At 44.9% G+C, this 21,459-nt stretch overlaps 1 protein-coding gene and 1 non-coding gene across 4 annotated transcripts in view; one reads left to right on the top strand and one right to left on the bottom strand.

Moving 5' to 3' along the window:
• Window positions 1-6,534: 6,534 nt before the first annotated feature.
• Window positions 6,535-21,459, bottom strand: part of Rnf185 (ring finger protein 185) — a 40,383-nt gene continuing 25,458 nt past the window's right edge. For 2 of the 3 annotated variants that reach the window (XM_036201487.1, XM_036201486.1), the window contains 5 exons: window positions 20,403-20,421; window positions 17,942-18,054; window positions 16,452-16,506; window positions 10,642-10,759; window positions 6,535-8,731 (listed from right to left, as the gene is read on the bottom strand). In XM_036201487.1, coding sequence (XP_036057380.1) covers window positions 8,634-8,731; window positions 10,642-10,759; window positions 16,452-16,506; window positions 17,942-18,054; window positions 20,403-20,421 — 403 coding nt within the window. In that variant the 3' untranslated portion in view covers window positions 6,535-8,633. The remainder of the gene's footprint in view (window positions 8,732-10,641; window positions 10,760-16,451; window positions 16,507-17,941; window positions 18,055-20,402; window positions 20,422-21,459) is intronic. The other variant, XM_036201488.1, reaches the window with a different exon arrangement.
• Window positions 20,751-20,856, top strand: LOC118592692. Its single transcript, XR_004946146.1, has one exon. It is a non-coding gene; the product is annotated as a U6 spliceosomal RNA (small nuclear RNA).

The raw sequence follows: 21,459 nt of genomic DNA, 5'->3' as shown, positions 1-21,459 counted from the left end.
CCCGCCTGCCGACGCCCCGCCCCGAAGCCCCACCCACTTAGGTTCCCGCCCCGGACGCCCCGCTCGGCCTCCCGCATCAGCTCCGCCGTGTCTCTGGCGCCCCCTAGCGAGCGGCGCCCTCTAAAGGCGTTCGGACTTACTGAGTATATAGGCTGGGTGGGGGTCGCAACACAGAAGACCCTCAGCGCTCAGTATAGCCCAGTTTCCCTTCCACACTACCTGAAAATGGCTCTGTTCATCAGGAGCAAAACGTGGGTGCGAATCTCAGGTCTTTTGACTCCCAGTTCAGTTTGTAATGGGCAATGTGCACGTGGAGAAGCTCCCAGCTAAGAGAAACCACTTTTACATGTTACACGTAATGTGTGGAAGTGAGATTCCCAAGAGCAGGTGCTTACGGAGGCCAAGGAAACAGAGTCTACTCTGGAATGTTGAGTCCAGGACTCCCACCTCCCGAATGAAATCCCTGGATACTCAAGTCTATGGAAAATGGTATAACTTTGCCTATAATCTATGCGTAATCCTCATATACTTTATTTTTTTTATTTTTATTTTTTGTTTTGTTTTGCCACTGGGCTTTAGTATGTAGCCAGACTGATCTTGAACTTACCAACCTCAGCTTCTTGAGTGTTGGGATAATCCTTGCTTTATATCATGTTTCGATTGCTTATAAAACCCAAAAACATATAGATGCTATAACATAGTTATCTTATTCTGGGACAAAGAACAAGGAAGAAAGGTCTGGGCACTGGGCCGGGGGCTCAGCTGGTGGAGTGCTGGTCTAGCAAACTGCTGGGTCTGATTCTGAACACCATGATGCAGTCACCTTGCCATGCCAGCAGGAAGTTCATCCTCAACTGCATACCAAGTAGAAGGCTAGCACAGGAAACAAAGACCTTAGAAGAAAAAAGGAAGGGGCTGGAGAGATGGCTCAGCAGTTAAGAGCACTGGCTGCTCTTCCAGAGGTCCTGAGTTCAATTCCCAGCAACCGCATAGTGGCTCACAACCATCTGTAGTGGGTGCCCCCTTCTGGCATAAAGGTGTACATGTAGATAGCGCACTCATACATACATAAATAAATCTTAAAAAATGGGGGTGGGCCTGAAGAGAAGGGATGGCTCAGTGGTTCAGAGCACTGGCAGAGGATCTAGGTTCAGTTCCCAGCATCTACAGAGCAGCTCAGAACCACCTGTAACTTCAGTTCCAGGGAATCCAATGCCCTCCACTGTATCAGGCTCACATGTGGTTCGCATACATACATTCAAGCAAGACACTTACACACATAAATCAAAAATATTAGCTGGGAGTGGTGGTGCATGCCTTCGATCCCTGAGTCTGAGGTCAGCCTGGTCTGCAGAGCAAGTTCCAGGACAGCCAGGGCTACACAGAGAAACGCTGTTTAAAAAAAAAAAAAAAAGGTGTGAAGGTCTTTAGTAATGGCATAGGTTTATTTCCCTTAATAGTGTTCGTTTTTTTGTTTTGTTTTTCTTTGAAACAGAGTCTCATATAGCCCTAACTGGCCTCAAACTCGTATTGTAAAAGATGGCTTTGAATTCTTGATGCTCCCATGCTGTTCCCAAAGTGCTAGAGTTATAGACACGGGCCACCACAACCACTTCCCTAACCGTTTTAGTTCTGGGTCCACTGAATCCACAGCCACAGAACTGTGGAGCCACTAACATATGGCAGAATGAGACTGCCCCACTGGAAGGACAGGAGCAGCCTGCTGCGGGAGTGCAGACCTGCATCACAAGGTCTCCAAACTGTTCAAAACAAGCACAGCACCTAGCTGGTTTATTAAGCTTCTTCAGATATTGATAAGGGGCAGAAGATACAGTGTAGTGGTCAAGAGCACTGGCCGCTCTTCCAGAGGACCCAGGTTTGATTCCCAGCACACACATGGCAGCTCACAACTATCTGTAACTCCAGTTCCAGAGGATCTGACTCCCTCTGTGGGCACAAGGTGCATATGTGGCACACAGATATATATGCAGTCATAACACCCATAAACATAAAATAACAACTTTAATTTTAAAGATGCTGGTCATTGGCGGTAGAAACTTCCAATAATGCCATGCACATCAAGTGAAACACGCTTGTGAACTAACTTTCTCTGGAGGCTGCCAAGTTAAAAACTCCTATAGGCTAGGGATGTAGCTCAGCTGGTAGAGAGGGGTGCCCAACATGCATGGAGTCTTGGATTCCACCACACACACACATACTGTGTAGGCTGGGCATCGTAGTGCACACCTATAATCCCAACAAAGAAGGATCAAGCAGGAATTGCATCATCAGTTATATAGTGAATTTGAGGTCAGCCTGGCATGCAGGAGACTGCTGAAAAATATCAAGCCAGTTGTGTGGTGGCACACCTTTAATCCCAGCACTTGGGAGGCAGAGGCAGGCAGATCTGTGAATTCAAAGCCAGTCTGGTCTATAGCAAGTTCCAGGACAGCCAGGGCTACACAGAGAACCCCCTGTATTAAAAAAACCAAAACAGTCAGTGAGTCAATCAATCAACCCAACCAACCAACCAACCAACCAACCAACCAACCAACCAACCAATGGGCAGTGCAGAGCAGGGCACTACACAGTCAGGCAGAACTTTCTCTTCCTGAGTTTGGGAGACTAGGTTTCTCTCTGCCATGTCAGCTGCTCCTTAATGTCTTCCTAATTCTCTCATGCTGGGTCTTAGACCATTGCTACTTCCCTCAATCAGATTTTAGTAAATGGGAAAGGTGTCTAGAGGATCAGGGAAAGGGTAGGAATGGGGCCCAAGGAAACCGATCCTGCCTCCGACTCTGCCACCAGCTGCCTCTGTTTCACCACTTGAGTAAATAAAGAAGAGCACAGTTCTGTCTTCCTGCCTTGACTTTGTATAGAAGTGGCTGCTAGTCAGATGTTTCTTCTGTGGTACCTCCGTATGGCCCAGTGTGCACACAGTACTAGGGAGGAGGGCTGTCTGATTTCCCTCCTGGGAACCCTCTAGAGCTGAGGGTTTCCCTCTGAGGAAATGTAGGATTTATAGGAAATCCTAGAGTATGTACTGAGTCAAAGTGAAAGAATCCATGGGCCTCTTCTGACAAGCCACTTTGTGACTAGCAGAGAAACAGGATTCTACTCATCCTGCATATGGAGAGGGTCTGCTGTATTTTCCCAGGCACAGAGGAATGGGGAGTCTTACAACCAACGCTCCCTGGCTTTCTTTGCCCCTCTCCTCTACAACCCAGCACCCACATCTGACCTCCTTCCATTTTTTGTTTACTGCCTTTCCTTCCCACCCCAACTCTCTCAGTCTACTTTCTCAGTACCTCCAGTCTCCAAGTTCCTCCAGGAAAGTCCATGTAATTCAGAGGGAAAATATAAAGAAAGAATGATAAAACAAGAGGCAGCATTCCAATGTGAGCCCCACAACCATCCCCACACCATCTGAGAATAACGAGGACAGTTTGGAGAGCAGGAAGGGTCTGGGCAAGAAGTACATCTCCTAGGTTCCTAGAAAGCACCCACCTCGCCAGCTTATTTAGCTAACCACCATACTTGGTTAGTACCCAAGACTAGATCCTATGGGCTGAATCACAATCAAGTCTCTGGACTCTTGAAGACTTAGACCTTACAACTACCTCAAACTGGTCTTGATGACTCATGTCCGTGGTCACAGATACCTGGGAAGCTGAGGCAGGAGGATAGCTTGAACCTAGTAGTTCAGGGCCAGGTTAGGGAATGCAGAGGAAATACAACAGGGATGACATCAGTTGTCTAGGGGATTGCCGAGTTTGCTCCCTACTGTAAGCAAACAATTAAAGCAGCAGATTAAAGTAACAACTTTATATATTCAATGGGCTAAAGATGGACACTGGCTTAAGTGTGTTATAGGCACTGGGTCCTCCTCTCTCCCCTACTGGTCCTGTCTAGACACTTGCCTACCCTGTGCCTTCCTGCAGTTTCTCCTCAGAGTCTTCCGGGAAGAAGCAGCCACCATCTCAGGGAGCCTGCCTTAGCTCTCCTTGCCTACTGTGTTCCTCTAACTCTGCTCCAAAGCCTTGTTACAAAATCAAGAAGCAAAGCCCCTCCCATTCTGCTGTCCTAAGAGGACTTGCTTGTGCTCACCTAGACTTCGTCATCGCCATTTGTTCTGGCTTCAAGCCGAGCCAGTCCTCAACTTCTAGAATCCCGAGTCATCACCAAAGAGGGACAGATTTAGCTTCAAAAATGCTTCTGATCTCGTCAGTTCCTTGCATAAAACCTCCACTAGCTCCCCACTGCTTACAAGACAAAGCATTGGAGCCAAGCCCTCACTAACACATTTCAATGGGCAGCTGTTTCTTGCTCCCCTCAATCCAGTACTCTTTCCTGAATATTTCCTGTCCTGGTATATACCATGTTACTCCTACAACAGCATCTTTTCCATATTATCTATAATTTTATGCCTGACTCTTCTCAATTCTAAAAACTTTTTTTTATTTTATAACTGCTTGGCCATTAGCTCAGGCTTATTACTGACTAGCTCTTACACTTAAATTAACCCATAATTCTTATTTATGTTTAGCCACGTGGCTTGGTACCTTTTCTCAGTTCTGCCTTGTCATCTTGCTTCCTGTGTCTGGCTGGAGACTCCTGATGCAGCCTTCCTTTTCCCAGCCTTCTCATCTGCTTGCCCCACCTATACTTCCTGTCTGGCTACTGTCCAATCAGCATTTTACTTATCAACCAATCAGAGCAACAAATATTCACAGCATACAGAAAGATACCCCACAGCAGTAATGGGATGGTGGTAAGAGTGGGTTAGGATACTTCAATACGTAAATATGTGGGTAGCATTTGGAATAGTGCTGCCTACACAGGAGTCACCACCTAAGCCTTTGCCTTCATCCTCACCATCCCTCAATATGGTGCTAATTGATTTCTATGTAAAGCGATGTGTGTGACATTCAAATCCCTCCCCTCATAGCTCAGGGAACCCCACAGAAGAGGAGGCAAAAGGAGTAGGGGAGACCGAGAGGATGGAGGACACCAGGAGAACAAGGCTCTCCAAAACAGCTGAGCAGAGCTATGAACTTACAGACTGAAGCAGTGTTCACAGAGCCTCTAAAAACTTTTTTTTTTTTTTTTTGGACCTGAGGATCGAACCCTGAGCCTTGTGCTTGCTAGGCAAGCACTCTACCACTGAGCTAAATCCCTAACCCCTAAAAACATTTTTATCATGTCATTTTGCAACCCTGATGAATTAACTTAGGTCTGCACTCAGGTTCTCATGCCTACTAAGCCATCTCTAGCCACTGTTTTTGTATTTTGTTCTCCACTGACAACAAAATTTTCAACATCATCAGCTTATGAGTTCTAGCAGTTCCCTTATGCTTTTTCTTTTGATGGTACTTGGGTTTGAACCTAGGCTTCACTGATAAAAGGTGCTCTATCACCCAGCTGTATCTCCAGCCTTGTTTTTGCTTTAAAAAAATTAAAGTTTTATCTTTAAAAGATTTTTACTTTATGTATAAGAATGTTTTGCTTACATGTAAGCATGTGTGACACGTGGCACGCAATGCTCTTAGCAGTCATAGAAGGGTGTCGAATCCCCTGGAACCAGAATGAGTTTGTGAGCCAGTGTGTAGATGCTGTAACTGAAAACAGGACATCTGCAAGAGCAGCCAGCACTCTTAAGCAGTGCTCCATCTCTACAGGCCCTAAGATTTAACTTGCTGTGTATGATGTGGCAGGGTGGGTGAGTGGAGTGCACATGACATGGTACATGTGTGGAGGTCAGAAGACCACTTTGGGAGTTGGTTCTCTTTTCGCCCACCCTATGGGTCCCAGAGATCAAGCTCAAGTCGTCAGGCTTGTTGGTGAGCACCTTTACTGGTCTGAGCCACTTCACCTCGCTGGACCTGTGGTCCTCCTGCCTCAGTCTCCCGAGTAGTTGGGATTATAGGCTTGTGCCACCAGGCCTATTCTGAAGTTCCCTTACCTCTACATTCTCCTGCTAGACCTGGCCTATTCAACTTGACCACTGTTAGGAGAAGCCTAAGAGGAAGAAATGTGGTTTTTTATTTATTTATTTTTTTTTAAGAGGGTATGACCTGTAGCTTTGGTGTTTTGGAGTCTGAAGCTGAGACAAATTCATAACTTCATCAACCTCTATTTCATGCCACACATTAGCGAGCAATCTCAAGGAGGGCATACTCTGCTCCAGGGAGAGGGATTGGCCTGTGGGCCCTCCTGCTCTCTACCTCAACACAGGGAGACATTTTAACACCGAATAACCCGGGATTTCTCTACATGGCACACTCAAGGCAAGACACAAGCTAAGCTTCATCACGGCAGTTTGGTGTTTGCAGACTTAGGAATTCCATGCACTTGTCAGGCCTGGGGCTGCCTGTCCCAGGCAGCTAGACCTCTAGTCCACTCTTCTCAGCATCCCTTATCAATGGGTGTTTGAAGACATTAACTTTACTAGACTAGACAGCTGCTTTCCAGGAGCCAAACCAGGGTGCCCACTCCCCAGCCACTAACATCCCCAAACAGAGTCCACACTCACAGTAATGTAAAACCATTTAATTCTAAATCAAATCGCTTTCACAACAGTGAAAATCAGTGGCTCGTCAATCAGTGGCTGCCTTACATGTTCCCATTTTCTGACTGTCCTTGTCCATGGGGGTGGCAGAAAGGTGGAGGCTGAGGACACACAAAACACAGAAGGGAAAGCTGATTTGGCTACAGGACAAGTGGTGAGCCTAAAGAGTATAGCCTACAAAGGAGAAGGGACTCCCAAGTTGGCTCTCCTGCCTCAGCTGCTGGCAGGTGTGTGCCCTGTAATGTTCACAAAGGGTACACGGCCATCACAGCTTTGTCATTGGCATGCTCCTGGGATGCCTGTGCTGAGAGCATACCTGGGCTCATTCCATTTCACCAGATTCCAAATGATTTACTCCACTACTCAAGACTCTTCTTTCCTTTCTTTTGGAAAGTCATTTCTTTTGTGTTCATTGGCTTAGGTTTTCCCTCTACTACTTAAGGCTACGCTACACTGAGGGAGTCTACCAATTCTCTCTAGAACAGAGACACTCCAGGGGCCCCTGTGACTGGGGATTTCCAATGACACAGAATATTTAAAGTCTGTCAGCACATTATAAAGTTGGTGGCTTATTCTTACCAGCTGGATTTGCCAAACCACCCTCCTACTCAATACTTCATACTGTATCCATTTCGATACTAACACTGGCATTGGCAGGTGGGGACCGTGAGTGAGGAGGAGGGCTCTCTCAGCATCCTCAAAGTCTAGGGCTCCATAGATTATGGAGAGCCGTGTCTAGAAAAATCACCACCTCGTCTCTGTTATTGCTGGGGCAGTTGGTGCTGAAAAGGGTCCAGTAGAAGTTCACCTTGCCGCCCTGCTGAGGTCTCCAGTAAGACACATTTCTAAGATGAAGCCTATAGGCAGAGCAAGAACCATCTGAGCAGGTGAACTATTCTCCTGCCTGGCACCACACTCCCACAATCAGGTTCAGAGGAAGCAGCTTATGAATTTAAAGAACAAATCAATGTGCGGGAAGAATAAGGAAGGAAGACCACACTGTATCACTCTGGTCCTTTGCTTTTACATATCACCAGGGGTTGCTTGCTCAGGAGCCACATGTGTCCCTGGGTTCAGCAGACATTCAAGGAGTTTTCAGGTAAATCCATCAAGCTATACCAACAACAGGGACTGCAGGTGGAATGAGAGTCCCGAATGCATTTAAAAAGGACAATGGCTTCTGAGGATGGTAGTTCTACATGCAGCTGGCAGACCTGAGAAAGCCTCCAGTTTCTCTGGGCAAGTTCTGAGAGAGGATTACTCAGGCTTCTATAGCCTACTTGTCCCACTGTCCCTGCATCAAAGCTCTGAAGCAGAGTAGTTGGTTCAAATTCAGCAGTAGTCTAGAGGAGAAAGCTGATGGGAAATCTGAGCCAAGTGACACCAGGGACAATCTACCAGGAAACCAGGCAGTCAGTCACTCAAGCTGCTTTCTAGGGCCAAGACACTGAACGAGGCCCAGAGCCAATCAAAGACCAGAGTCTCTGGTAAGGTCTCACAGCATCTTCAGCTTCTGTTGCTACAATTATGACCTTCCTGGGGCAGGGCAGTAATTCTTCTGTCTTTGCTGAGGAAGGGCAGGGCAGGAGGGCAGGCAGAGCAGCACTGGGATCTGGAAGGGAATCTCTCAGAACAGGAGTAGAGGCCACTTACCAAGGGTATTTAAACAGGTGAAAGCAAGTTTCCATAAATACCATTTGGTTCATTCCTTCATTTTTGTAATAGAAAGTTCTGGTGAAAGAAACTGTTTCTTTCTTCCCATCTCTTCCCTGTGTAGAGCTGGGACCTGCTGAGAAGGCTGGAATAGGACTTCACATTGTCACCCTTGAGAAGTGATTCAACATAAGACCTGAGGTTATAGAAGGGTGTTTACAGCAGCGGTCAAACTGGGGATTCCTTGCCAACTGGTTTTGAGTTCCAAAGCTCTAATGGAGAAGTAAGACTCCTTGATGTGTTTCTGACCCTTGATTCCAGGGGTCGGGATTAAACAAGTCGAACACCAGGAGTGGGTGTGGCACATCACCAGTCCAGAGGTGCTGCTGTAGATGCAAACAGGGGTCCTGTATTAGGCGATCAGGAGCCAGAACATGATCACCAGGGCTACAAACAGGAAGAGACGTGACAGGAACTGCTCATCCACATACTGAGGTGTCCCAGGGACAGCTAGAGAGACAAGAAAGAAGACACTTTGTCAGAAGGCTGTGCATGCTGCCCGCTGGGGCCACAACTGGAGAGGATGAATCTTTGTTTTGTTATAAAAACAGAATCCTGCAATGAAAAGACACCCAAACTTCGAATAATAGGAACCGAAACAAAAACAAGTGAAATACTACAATGAGGCCTTGATCTCCAGAAGAGCTGTCCTGCACATGCAAGTGAGCCAGTGGACTAGGAGGAACCCGAGGGAACAGGGACCCTCTTGCCTGCTTTCTATGCTGCCGTATGCATGGTACTACTTGGTGGGCCTCATTTAAAACAGCAGCAGCAGAAGCAGAACATGGGCCTTCTGAGACCATAAGGGCTCACACGTGACCAGCACTCTCCTGCCTCTTTGCACACCATTCCAGATGGCTCTATGCCTGTCTATGCGCCTGCTTTTTCCAGAAGAGAACCAGGGCCCAGGAATCATATGGCAAGGTAGAAGGAGACTGAGTAGAGTTTCTCTGCTCAGACTGTAGAGAAGGAAGGTGACAGGCTGTGCAAATCATACCAAACATGACAAAGAAAAACTGATCCAGAGCCTAGCCTGGCTGGGAATGAACTGGGGGAGATCCAGTCTGAATGCTGGAAACAAGACAGAAAGCATTGAGCTAGTCGGAAGTTCCTGTTGCCATTTACAGGGATCTGTCTTTCCGTTAAGGCAAATCACATCCTGCCCTTTGGGGTCCCCTTCCTCTGAGAAAACAATGTGAACAGGAGAGAGACACTCCAGGCGGATAAGCTATGGAGTAGTACCCAGCATTTTGTGGGTTGCATGTCATTCCCTCAAAGTTGGCTGCTCTGATAAACTCATGCAGGCAGGCCACTAAGAGGTTTATCGCCTACTATGTTCAAGGAATCAGATGAAGCAGGAAATAGCTTTGATGATTTCTGAGTGTTTGATCATAGTCAGAGCACAAGTTCCTGTCCAGAGCTACATGGTCACTTCTGTTCCTCACACTGTACTCAGGGCCCGGGAAGCTCCAATGACTATAAGCAGGGCTCAAATGACCATGTCATCTTTTATAGGCTCCATAGCATGGGTGGAGGCTTAGGCCAGAGTATAGTGGAGTCAAGCACACACCTTGCTTCCTTGCTGTACTCTGAATGCAGCTGTTGTAGACAAGTGGCTGAAGGGAGAAATATAGCAGCAGGTGACAGATATAAACACAGTTCCCAAACTTCTCAAGTTTGTTATCGGCGCCATTTTGTGTCCTGAGAGAAGCTGGGCAGAGATGCCAGGGAACAGGAGGCCCTAACATTTCACTTCTCCCTGGCCCCAAATGGTCAAAGTGTATGTGTCTGTGGGGGAGCACAGGTGTAGACTTAAACTTTTTTTTTTTTTTTTTTTTGGAGACAGGGTTTCTCTGTGTAGCACCTTTCCTGGATCTCGCTCTGTAGACCAGGTTGGCCTTGAACTCACAAAGATCTGCCTGCCTCTGCCTCCCGAGTGCTGGGATTAAAGGCATGCGCCACCACTGCCCGGCTCACTACTGAGAATTTTATGATCTACAAAGCAGCTAACTGCGTAGGTATCTGGAGTGCAGGTGATGAGCCCCTCAGTTTGTACTATAACATAAAGAAAGCATCCCTGATACACCTAACACATGGCAAGTGCTTAGAATCATTGGATGAGTGTGATAATCTGCAAAGAATTTAAGGGATTTGGAGAAGTCTGATATGAATGTGCTGACAATTATCTGTAACTACAACATTCTTTCTTTTTTTGAGCTGAGGATCGAACCCAGGGCCTAGGCAAGCGCTCTACCGCTGAGCTAAATCCCCAACCCTATCTGTAACTTCTATACTGCTGAATTCCAAGGAGTTTTCAAGCAGGATATGTTCATGATGTTTTTTAAAGAAATGGGGCTTACCTGGAGGAGGCCGTCCGTCGTTTATGTTAAACGCTGTGGCAAATATTCCAAATGGAAATGCTCCTATTCCAAAAGACATCTGAAAGCCACCATCTCCAAATCCAAATCCTTGAAATCCCTGTGGAGAAGAAAAGCAATTAAGAAAAATAGGCAGATTTATCCCACATTTCTCAAACAACGTCTTACATCATAGTGCATGTGGCACCCATATTTTCTTCTTGTCCTTCTGTCACAAACTAGGGCCTCAGCTCTTCCTCCCTCCCAGGCCCAAGAGGAAAGGGACTCTAGAGGCACATCTCACCTTCTAGCCTTAACTCCAATCTAAGGAGCTATAAACAGTGCAAAAAGGGCCCATTCTGACCAAAGTGAAACACTGTTGTCAGCATGTTTATATGGGGTTAGATCATATTCCAGGGTTCCATATTAGCCAGTAAAATTTTCTACATGCTATTTATAATACACTACTGACAATCAGTCCCATACCCAAATGCAAAGGGACATCACAAACTACATACTATAAGCAGTAACAAAAAAGATGGAATTCTGATTTGTCAATAATATCAGTCAAACAAAATCTTGCAGCATGTTCTCCAAGGACCCTGGTGCTCATTTATTCAACAAGACAGAACACCCTCTTGTGACGTAAACTGTCAAACTGCTTAAACACCTGTACATGACAATATGAATATGTTGTCAATATATGTGTAAGTATTTCCCCTAAAACCTTCAGAGGCTGCAGATACAGCTTGAGTTTGCGAACCCCTGGTCTGATCCAAAGCATTGCATAGCTGGGCATGGTGGCACACACCTATAATCACAGCACTCACAGAGTAGACATAGGAGGATCAGAAGTTCCAGGTTATCTTCAGCTACATATTGAGCTCAAAGCCAGCTTGGGATACATGGCAGGACCTTGTCTTAAAAAAATTATTTTAGGCTAAGTGATGGTAGTTCCTTATCAGCCTGGTCTATATAACAAGACTCCCCCAACAAAAACAGAAACAAAACACGCACAGAAAATTCCCATGTCACATAAAATTGTAAATATTTAGAATAATTTATTTTTTTCTGATTAACACAGAAAGGTGGGTGTGGTACTGTGATCCTAGCTCCTGAGAAATGGGGAGAGGAAGGGTAGAGAAAATAATAAGTACTTGTCATAAGAAAGTAGGTCACTGATTTTCCTAAATAGACACTGTCAGCAGTTTGTTCAGCAGCCTCGGTTTCTTCCCCCAGCACATTCACCACACGTGATCTTTTCCAAGGACAGACTCAGAAGAGCAGCAGCACTGCTAGGAAGTAGTCTCTGTCTGAGTGTAAGGTCTCCTGGCACAGGACACACAAACCCAGCCTTTCCTTTCCCTTCTCCCTATTCTGACAGCATCTCACTAAGTAGCTTGGGCTGGCCTCACATTTGCAATGCTCCTGCCTCAGCATCCTGAGTGCTGGAATTACAGATCAGAACCTCCAAGGGTAAGCTTATGTTTAATTCTTGCATTAGCATTTTATAGAAGACTAAATTTGGCCAATCTGATCTGAAAATTCAAACTTAAAAAGATACGTTATTGTTGTGTATAGTACTCCTATGTGCATTACACATGTGCCACAGTGCACATGAGGTAAGAGGACAACTTTGTGGAGTCAGTTCTCTCTTCATCTATGTGAGTTCTAGGGAGTGAACAAAGGTCACCAGGCTTGCATGACAAGAGCCTTTATCCATGGAGCAAACTCAGTCACTGTGCACAACTTACAAATTCTTTGCCTTCCTCTGTACCTCTGGTGATCTCTTTAGAACAAATGATGAAATAATAGAAAGACAGGGTGTGGGGTGACAGGCATGGTGGCACACACCTTTAATCCCAGCACTTGGGAGGCAGAGGCAGGAGGATCTCTGTGAGTTCAAGGCCAGCCTGGTTTATAGACCGAGGTCTAGCTAGCAAAGATGGCTTCACAGCGAGACCTTTAAAAAAAAAAAGACAGACGGACTAGACTACTAGCAGCTGCAGGTGCTTCTAACACTAGAGGTCTGCCCTAGGCCACTAGGGCTAAAGCCTCTGGCTTCCTGGGCTCTTTGATTTCTGTTGTTGCTAATGCTGCTTGAACAAGCAGAGAAGGTAAAGGGCTGTTGTCCAGCAGTCAAGAGCAAGGACTTCGGTAACATCCAGGTTGGGTTTTGGCTCTGTGTGCCCCTGGACAGGCACACCACACACTACATATATCTGTTCCTCAGTTAATTATCCCCTTTACATGTGTTTATGAATGAGATCATGCATACAATCCTCCCCCACTTTTTTTTTTTTTTTTTAAAGTTTTTTGAGACAAGGTTTCTCTGTGTAGTCCTGGCTGTCCTGGAATTTATTATATAGACCAGGCTGGCCTGAAACTCTGCTGCCTCTGCCTCCCAAGTGCTGGTATTAAAAGTACACACCACCAACAACTAGCAAAACTCTTAATATAGTAGAAAAGACCTCCAATTTCCATCAGATCCTTGACCTTATAATACTGAGACTCCTAGTACCAGTTCAACAGGGCGGTGGTGGCGCACGCCTTTAATTCCAGCACTTAGGAGGTAGGGGCAGGCGGATCTGTGAGTTCGAAGCTAGCCTGGTCTATAGAGCAAGTTTCAGGACACAGAGAAAGCCTGTCTCAAAAAGAAAAGAAAATAATAAAATAAAGTAAAATAAAATAAAATAAAATAAAAAACCGCACCAATTCAAGTAAAAAAGAACGTGTACAAAGATTATCATAATGTCATTCAAACAGCAAAACCTGTGAGCAACTCTAAGGCCCTTTTCTTTCTTTCTTTTTTTTCTGAGCTGAGGATCGAACCCAGGGCCTTGCGCTTGCTAGGCAAGCGCTCTACCACTGAGTCAAATCCCCAGCCCCATACTCTAAGGCCCTTTAATGATGGACTGGATTGTACGGAATCAAATTCAGTGGAAGGGTAGTGATGCAGCTCAGCGGTACAGTGTCACCTAGCACACTCACCCCTTGAATTGAACACTTCCTTCACACCCGTACGCACAAGCACTCTATCTCTTCTGGTGGAAGTGCATGGCAGCCTTCAATAAAGAGGACCAAGAGGGCTCGAGGTGCAGCTTGGTGAGTCGAGCTGCCTAGAATGCACAAAGCGCTGGGTTTGATCCCTAGCACTGGAGAAGTGCAGGCAGGGAGAATCACAAGCTCAAGGTGATTCTCTATTACATACCAAGTTTTAGGCCAGCCTAAGATACATGAGACTCTGCCTCAAAAACATACAGTAAGATAACAGAAAATAAAAAAATTAAACAGCCAAAAAAAGAAAAAAAAAAAGAAAGAAAAAGCTGAGAGTGGTGGTATATGTCTATAATCCAAACACTCGAGAGGCCGAGTTCAAGCTGTACATGGCTGCATACTGTACATGGAGACACTTTCTCAAAAATAAGAAGACTGGGCTGGAGAGATGGTTAAGAGCATTTCTTGCTCTTTCAGAGACCAGAGCTCAGTTCCCAGCACCCACTCAGGCAGCTCAACCACCTATGACTCCAGATTCCAGAGATCCCATGCCCTTTTTTGGTCTCCAGAGGGAACACCCTCACATATACATAAATAAATGATAAAAACAATAAAAAAACTAGAATATGAACAAACATCTCTCTAAAACACAATATTAAAAAGAACATACAATGACATTTTGAAGATACTTTGTTTAGAATATCACGAAATATACTGCCAAAATTAAATGTGAAAGCAGTTAACAGAATCGTGAGAGTGACATAAAAATCAGAGGGCTGGGGATTTAGCTCAGTGGTAGAGCGCTTGCCTAGCAATCACAAGGCCCTGGGTTCGATCCTCAGCTCAAAAAAAAAAAAAAAAATCAGAATATACAGGCTGGAGACATGGCTCCATGACTAAGATGACAAATTGTTCTTGCAGAGGACATGGGTTTAGTTCCCAGCACCCATGTTCAGCAGTTCAAAACTGTCTTCAACTCTAGCTTCAATGGAGTATGATGCCTCTAGCATCTTACAATCATGTACATACCCACTACAAACACATACACATAGTTTATAATAAAATTCAAAAGAATATATGGTATACAAATGAAGAGAACCGTAGAAATTAGTATATACTTGTTTCTAGGATTCTAACGGTTCAAGTAAACAATTTTCCTTTAAATTTTCATTAATGTACATTTTTAAATTTTTAATTATTTTTCTGAGACAGTCTCACACACCCCAGACTGGTCCTGAGTGGTGGTGAGTGGTTTGGATGAGAATGGCCTGATAGGTTCGTAGTTGAATGGTTTGGTCTCTAGTTGTTGGAGCTGTTTGTGAAAGATTGGGAAGAGGTGTGTCACTGGAGGTAGGCTTTGAGGGTTCAAAAGACTTGAGGCATTTCCAGTTAGCTCTCTCTGCTTCTTGCTTATAGATAAATATGTACGCTCAAAGGTACTGTGCTCCAGCACCATGCCTGCCTGACTGCTACTATGCTGGCTATGAGCTACATTCTCAGCCTCATTAATATTTTAACAAGAAACTGCTATTTGAAAAAAAAAAAAGACTAAAATTTTATTTAAATGTGTACATATTTTGAGTCAGTAATTCTAAGAATTTATCATAATTAAATAAGTATGTTTATCTGAGTATGTTTAAGACAGCAGAGGTAGTAGGTAAGTGTCCCATAACACAATAGACACCATTACATTAGATCTACACAACTGAGCATCAGCTGTTAACTGACCGCTGGTCTCAGTAACGCTGTAAACGGCACTGCTGAAATTCCAGCTCTCATGGGTACACTCCATGAGGGCAGAGACCATTTGCTAGGTTCATTGATAAACTGCCACTGCCAAAATAATGACCAGAGTACATTAAGGTACCTAGTATTTGTAGAATAGATGAAATTTTAAGAATTAGAAAATAAGGGCCACATATTGTAAAAAAGCAAAAAAAAAAAAAAAAAAAAAAGGGGGTGGGGGCTGGAAAGATGGCTCAGTGGTTAAGAGCACTGTCTGCTCTTCCAGAGGACCTGGGTTCAATTCTCAGCACCCACATAGCAGCTCACAACTGACTGTAACTCCAGTTCCAGAGATCTGGTACCCTCACACAGATGTACATGCAGGCGAAACACCTGCACATAAAATATAAACAAACAAACAAACAAATAAATAGAAATCAGGCTGGAAAGACAATCTGGTGGTAAAGGGCTTGCCATGAAGACTGATGACCTAAGTTCCATCTCCAGAGCCCATGATGGAAGGAGGGACAACTCCCCAAAGTTGTCCTCTCACCTCTACACACATGCCCCCCAATATATACACAACAATAGTAAAGTAAAAATTAAATTTAAAGCCAGGCGGTAGTGGCCATGCCTTTAGTCCCAGCACTCGGGAGGCAGGTCTAGTGAGTTCGAGGCCAGCCCGGGCTACAGAGTGAGACAGGCTCCAAAGCTCCACAGGGAAACCCTGTCTCGAAAACCGCCCCCCATAAATAAATACATTAAAAATGTCCAAGAAATAAATATGTAAATAAATCAATAATCATGCATATAGAAATTAATAAGCACACACACACACACACACACACACACACACACACACACACACACACACACACAGGAAGATGAGGAGAAAACAGGCCCAAAAGCTCCCAGTGGCTATCTCTGGATGAGTGGTTCTAGGATTTCCTGCTTGCCTCTTTTCTGTACTTTATAAATTTTCCTTTACAACTTTTCTCCTTGTTCTAAAACAAGGAGAAAAACTGCCAAGTCAACAGATAAGTTACAAAAGCCACATGCACACTTCTAAAAGCTTCTAGAATGTTCCTCACCCCTCTATTTTCGGGCTCCGGCCTCTGGCCTTGAGGACGAGGAGGAGTCTTCTCTCTGAAAAGGAATTGTACAAAGTAAGGCCATCACAGGGTATTGTGAGTCGCTCTCTCTGAGGACTGACCAACAGGGTTTGTGCCACTCTCCTGTTCAACACATAAAACTTCTGGGCCAGGTGGTGGTGGTGCACACCTGTAATCCCAGCACAGAGGCAGACGGATCTCTGAGTTTGAGGCCAGCCTGGTCTACAGAGAGAGTCCCAAGACAGCCACAGTTAAACAGAAACCTTGTTTCGAAAAACCAACCAAACAAAAAACCGTGCTGGCTTAACTCCATTCTACCTCACACAGGAACACCAGCTTGTTCTGAGAAAGCCATAAGATTGCACAGCCTAGTCTTGCAACAGAGATCTTGACCAGGGATGGTTATGACAAATGGCTAGTTGCCTTCCCTGGGACTGCTTGATATGAGCTCATGGGTGCCAGAGGTCCAAAGCCAGACTAAAACAAAGGATGGACTGTCAGCTAAGAGGGTCAGGGTTCACGGTCTCTCTGAGCTGCCCCATTAACTTCAGCTTGGCCTCCACGACTCTTGGGCTAGTTCCTCATGCTGACTACTCTTGCTTCTAGTTCTCAGACCCTCCTACCACTCACCCAACTAGCTTGACTGAGAGTTTACTTCGCATTAGGCACTAGGCAGGATGCAACCAATACTAATATGGTGACAGATACCACTCTTGAGATGCTGCTGCTTTCAGAAGAGACCCAATCACTCACAATATAGGATGGGAGCATTAGTGTGTATGACAGGAATACAGCTGAGGAACTCAGGTGGAGCAGAGCACTTCAAGGAGGGAACTTCAAGGTTTCATAAAATACGGGCAGGGGTCAAGAAAGGGCTGCAGCAGGAAGTCGGGTAGTGTCTTGAGTAGGACCAGGGGGCCACAGAGCAGACACAAGTGTGACAAATTAACAGGACAAACCCTCGAAGAGAAATCCAGTGTGTCTGACAGACAGGAGATGAGGAGTCGGCTGAAGTGCTAGAAAAACTAAGATATTCTTCTGAAAAAGTACAGATATCAGACCAAGAAGGCTACCTACATTTCTGAAAACCCAACCCCCCAAAAAGCCATTTAGACTTCCTGGCCCGTCTCCCTAGAGTCGCATTCACTGGTGCTGCAAGCCCACTCTGCAGGCACGTTCCTGCTTCCCAGAGTAAGAAGTGCTTTCTCAACACTGCACACTTGCCATCATGATATCTTGAACACTGCAGGGAACCAGCCAACGGGCTGCCTGCTGGTAGATGACCCTGAGCAGCTATCTACACAGGCAGCACATGGCAGCTTGGTTCCTCTCCTCTCTCAAGCCCCACCCTTCCCAGGTGACTCTCATCTTGACCAAAGTGGCTCAAAATCAAGCAGCTAAGGGTTAGAGTGCTAAATGGGTTGAATTCACCCCCCAAGTAAGAAGTGGGTATCAGATGCAGTCTTTACCTGGGATCCTGCTGCCCGGTGCTGCCCCTGCCATAGAGGGGGATGACCTTGTCCCGGCTGATTCCAGCTTTGCAAACTGGACACACTTGTCTGTTAGGTCTGGTCTCCAACCACTGCAAGTGAAAGAAAAATATGAGACTGGTCCAAAGCTGACCCATTTTCAGTTAAGAACAGTGTGTGAACGGGAGCCAGAGTCCTTAAAATGGGAAACAGCAGTTGGGATTTGGAACCTGATCTCTGTTCCTAGCACTGAAAAATATGTATTGGGGATAAAAATCAAAATTGCCTTTAAATACTAGTAACTAAACAAGCTCTGTTTTTTTTCTGTTACTCTCCAGGACTGTGAGCCATACAGAAGAAGGAATTGCAAGCCTGAGGCTTCCAGGGAGGCTCCTGGGGTGAACAGAACTTAGATTCGGATCAATCATATCATCACTATAGTGCTATTCTGTGATTTCTTAAAAACAATTTACCTTATTTTTAATTATATACATCAGTGGAGGGTGGGGTTATGTGCAAACAAATATGCACACCCTCGGAGGCCCGAAGAGTAATCTGAAGCTGGAATTACGGGTACTGGGAACTGCACTTGGGTCCTTTGGAAGAGCAATATGTGCTCTTAACTGCTAAGCCATCTCTCCATCTCCAATTTTTTCATCTTTACAGTATTTCCCCAATGGTGCAACCTGACATCAGCACATGGATGTGTTAATCATTTTTTGTGTCACTTAGTATTGTGTTAAGGGATAGATTTTGCTTATTATCTAAACTTTATTAATGTTTTATGTTAAAACATTTTTATTTTACTTTCTTAAAAATGAACAAAAGATTATTTTAAAAATGTTATACTTGTATATTTTCCTTTTTTTTTGAGGCAGAGTCTCATGTATTTGAAGATGGTGCTGAATTCTTAATCATCACGCCTTTGTCAGGATTCCTAAGTACTGGAATTACAGGCACATGTCACCACACCTAACTTGTGACCTCTTTCTGGGTACTGGATAGTTTCTTATGTGTATTTTCTCACCCTTTATTTATTTTTAGCACTAGGAGATAAACTCAGAGCCTTGCACATAAAGAGTACACACACTATGAATGAACTATGCCCCAGCCCCTCGATATTATTTTAGGACATAAACTTCATCTCTAGACATGAAGGTATAAAGTTCATTATATGATATGAGCCAAAGATTCAGGGATACAGAAATAGCAGCATCTCATGATTTTATATCCCACATTCCTCACCCATCAATGGCTCCCAAACCTAAGTTACACGATCTCTCAGTGCTCACACCAACATGTTCTGTCAAGTCTATTCTTCAAGGTTGGTTTGGGTCAGAATGTTCATCCCTAGCTCTCTCTTCTTTCTCCTATGAGGACACAGAGCAGTCTAGTCCCTGTCCACCCCCTACACCCTCTAAGCCACCAAAGAGTGTGCTGCTGTACTTCTGACACCCATGGAGATGGTTACCTGGTTGTGACTGTTCATATCCAGTTCTTAGTGAACACTAACTGGTTTTCATAATAAATTAAAACAAGGAAGACAGACTTTCCTTCTCTGTAAAAGCTATCTATTGTCAACAAAAAAGTTTAACTCTTCTCAATAATTTCAAGATCTTTCAGGAAAGAAAGGTGTACTGATATGAAAGGAGCTACCTTTTTACTTCTTCAAATTTTATTTTCATCTCCGTATATATGTGTTGGGGTATGTGTGTGTATGTGTACATGTGTGTGTACGTGTGTGTGTACGTGTGTGTGTGTGTGTGTGTGTGTGTGTGTGTGTGTGTGTGTGTGTGTGTGTGTGTACCCACAGAGGTATTGGAGCCACTGGCGCTGGAGTTACAGGCACTAGGAACTGAAATTGGTTCTCTGCAAGGGCAGCAAGCATTCCTAACCACTGAACTCTCTCTCTAGCCCAGAAGTTACCTTTTATAAATATAAAAGCTCAGAAACAAAACATGATCTAGCTAAGGATGGCTTAGTTAGCAGATCAGTTGCTTAGCACACAAGACATCCTGGGTTCCTAGCACCACATGAAGTAGAATTGTGGTGCACATCTGTAATTCCAGCACTTTGATGCAGGAAGATTTCAAGGTTATTCTCCACTACATTGTGAGTTTAAGGATCTAGCTTGGGATACATGTGGTTCCAAAACAAAAATAAAACAAAAAGGTCCTAACATTATCAAACCCAACCCATTTGCAAATGAATCATAGAGACACAGAAAGTGGTGGCCAGCCAAGACCATAATGGCTATTCTATTATTGGCAGAATCAGGACCAACCCAGGTATGATATGTCCTCTTATTACATCAAATACTTGTCAATGGGCAGGTATATAAAAAGGGCAACTGAGCCTAGAAGCAAGGGAGATTGCAGCTTCTGACAGTAGTCCCTTGAGACGAGGATGTCTTGTGCAACTCCAGCTGATGAAAGACAAAGTAAAATAAAGAACATCTTACCTGATGCAAACACGGCCAACTAGCAAGTCCCCAGGGCGGCCAGTCATCAGGAAGGAGAGCAGGAAGAAGGAGAAAAATGCTTTCATTAGCAGAAACTCTCCATGAGTAGGGAGACATCAGAATGGGGTAACCGGGGTGCTGTCACCCCAGTGAGGTTTTACAGGGGTTACTGGCATCACAGACAGGAAAAGGTAGGGAGGGTTAAACTGGATACAGAGGCATACATCTGTAACCCCAACACTAGGGAGGTAGGGGCGGGGGAGGATCAGGAGTTCAAGGTCATCATCAATTACACAGTGAGAATGGATACAGCCTAGGCTACAGGAGACCCTGTCTTAAAACAACGGAGTGCTCGCTTCGGCAGCACAGATACTAAAATTGGAGCGATACAGAGAAGATTATTAGCATGGCCCCTGTGTAAAGATGACACGCAAATTCCTGGAACTTGCTTTGTAGACCAGGCTGGCCTCGAACTCACAGAGATCCGCCTGCCTCTGCCTCCCGAATGTTGGGGGATTAAAGGCCTCCACCGCCTGAACCCAGGGCCTTGCGCTTGCTAGGCAAGTGCTCTACCACTGAGCTAAATCCCCAACCCCCACATATTTTTAATTAAAAAAAAAAAAAACTGCAAAAACAGAATAGATAAGAAAAAAGCTAACCCCACAAGAGAAAAATGAGAGTAAAAGTTAAGACTCTAGTCTCCGGCCCAAACTTCACCACAAAAGCACAAAACCATGGCCTAGACCACCCAGGCCCAATTTATCCACAGGTTAGTCTTGGAGAGATTACAGGCGCTGAAGGAATCCAATAAAAGTCAGGTATTCTCCGCAGGAAAAGTCAGCACTGTCATGCAGCACATGACACTATGAATACACTTGCCATTTGCACCAATGTCAGCAGGTTCACAGCCTCCTTGGGCTCACAAGTGATATATGGATTCTCTGTTATTTCAGAACCTTTTTAAACAAATTGCTTTTCTGGAAGGAAGTGGTTTAAAAGTCCAGGCCTACTTAGAACATCTTTGTAATGGAAAGGATGGAGAAGCTACCCGGGAAAG

The sequence above is a fragment of the Onychomys torridus genome, chromosome 10 (assembly GCF_903995425.1).
Source record: "Onychomys torridus chromosome 10, mOncTor1.1, whole genome shotgun sequence".
NCBI classification, from domain to species: domain Eukaryota; kingdom Metazoa; phylum Chordata; class Mammalia; order Rodentia; family Cricetidae; genus Onychomys; species Onychomys torridus.
The sequence above is the reverse complement of the archived record's forward strand: the minus strand, read 5'-3'. Positions and strand labels throughout refer to the sequence as shown.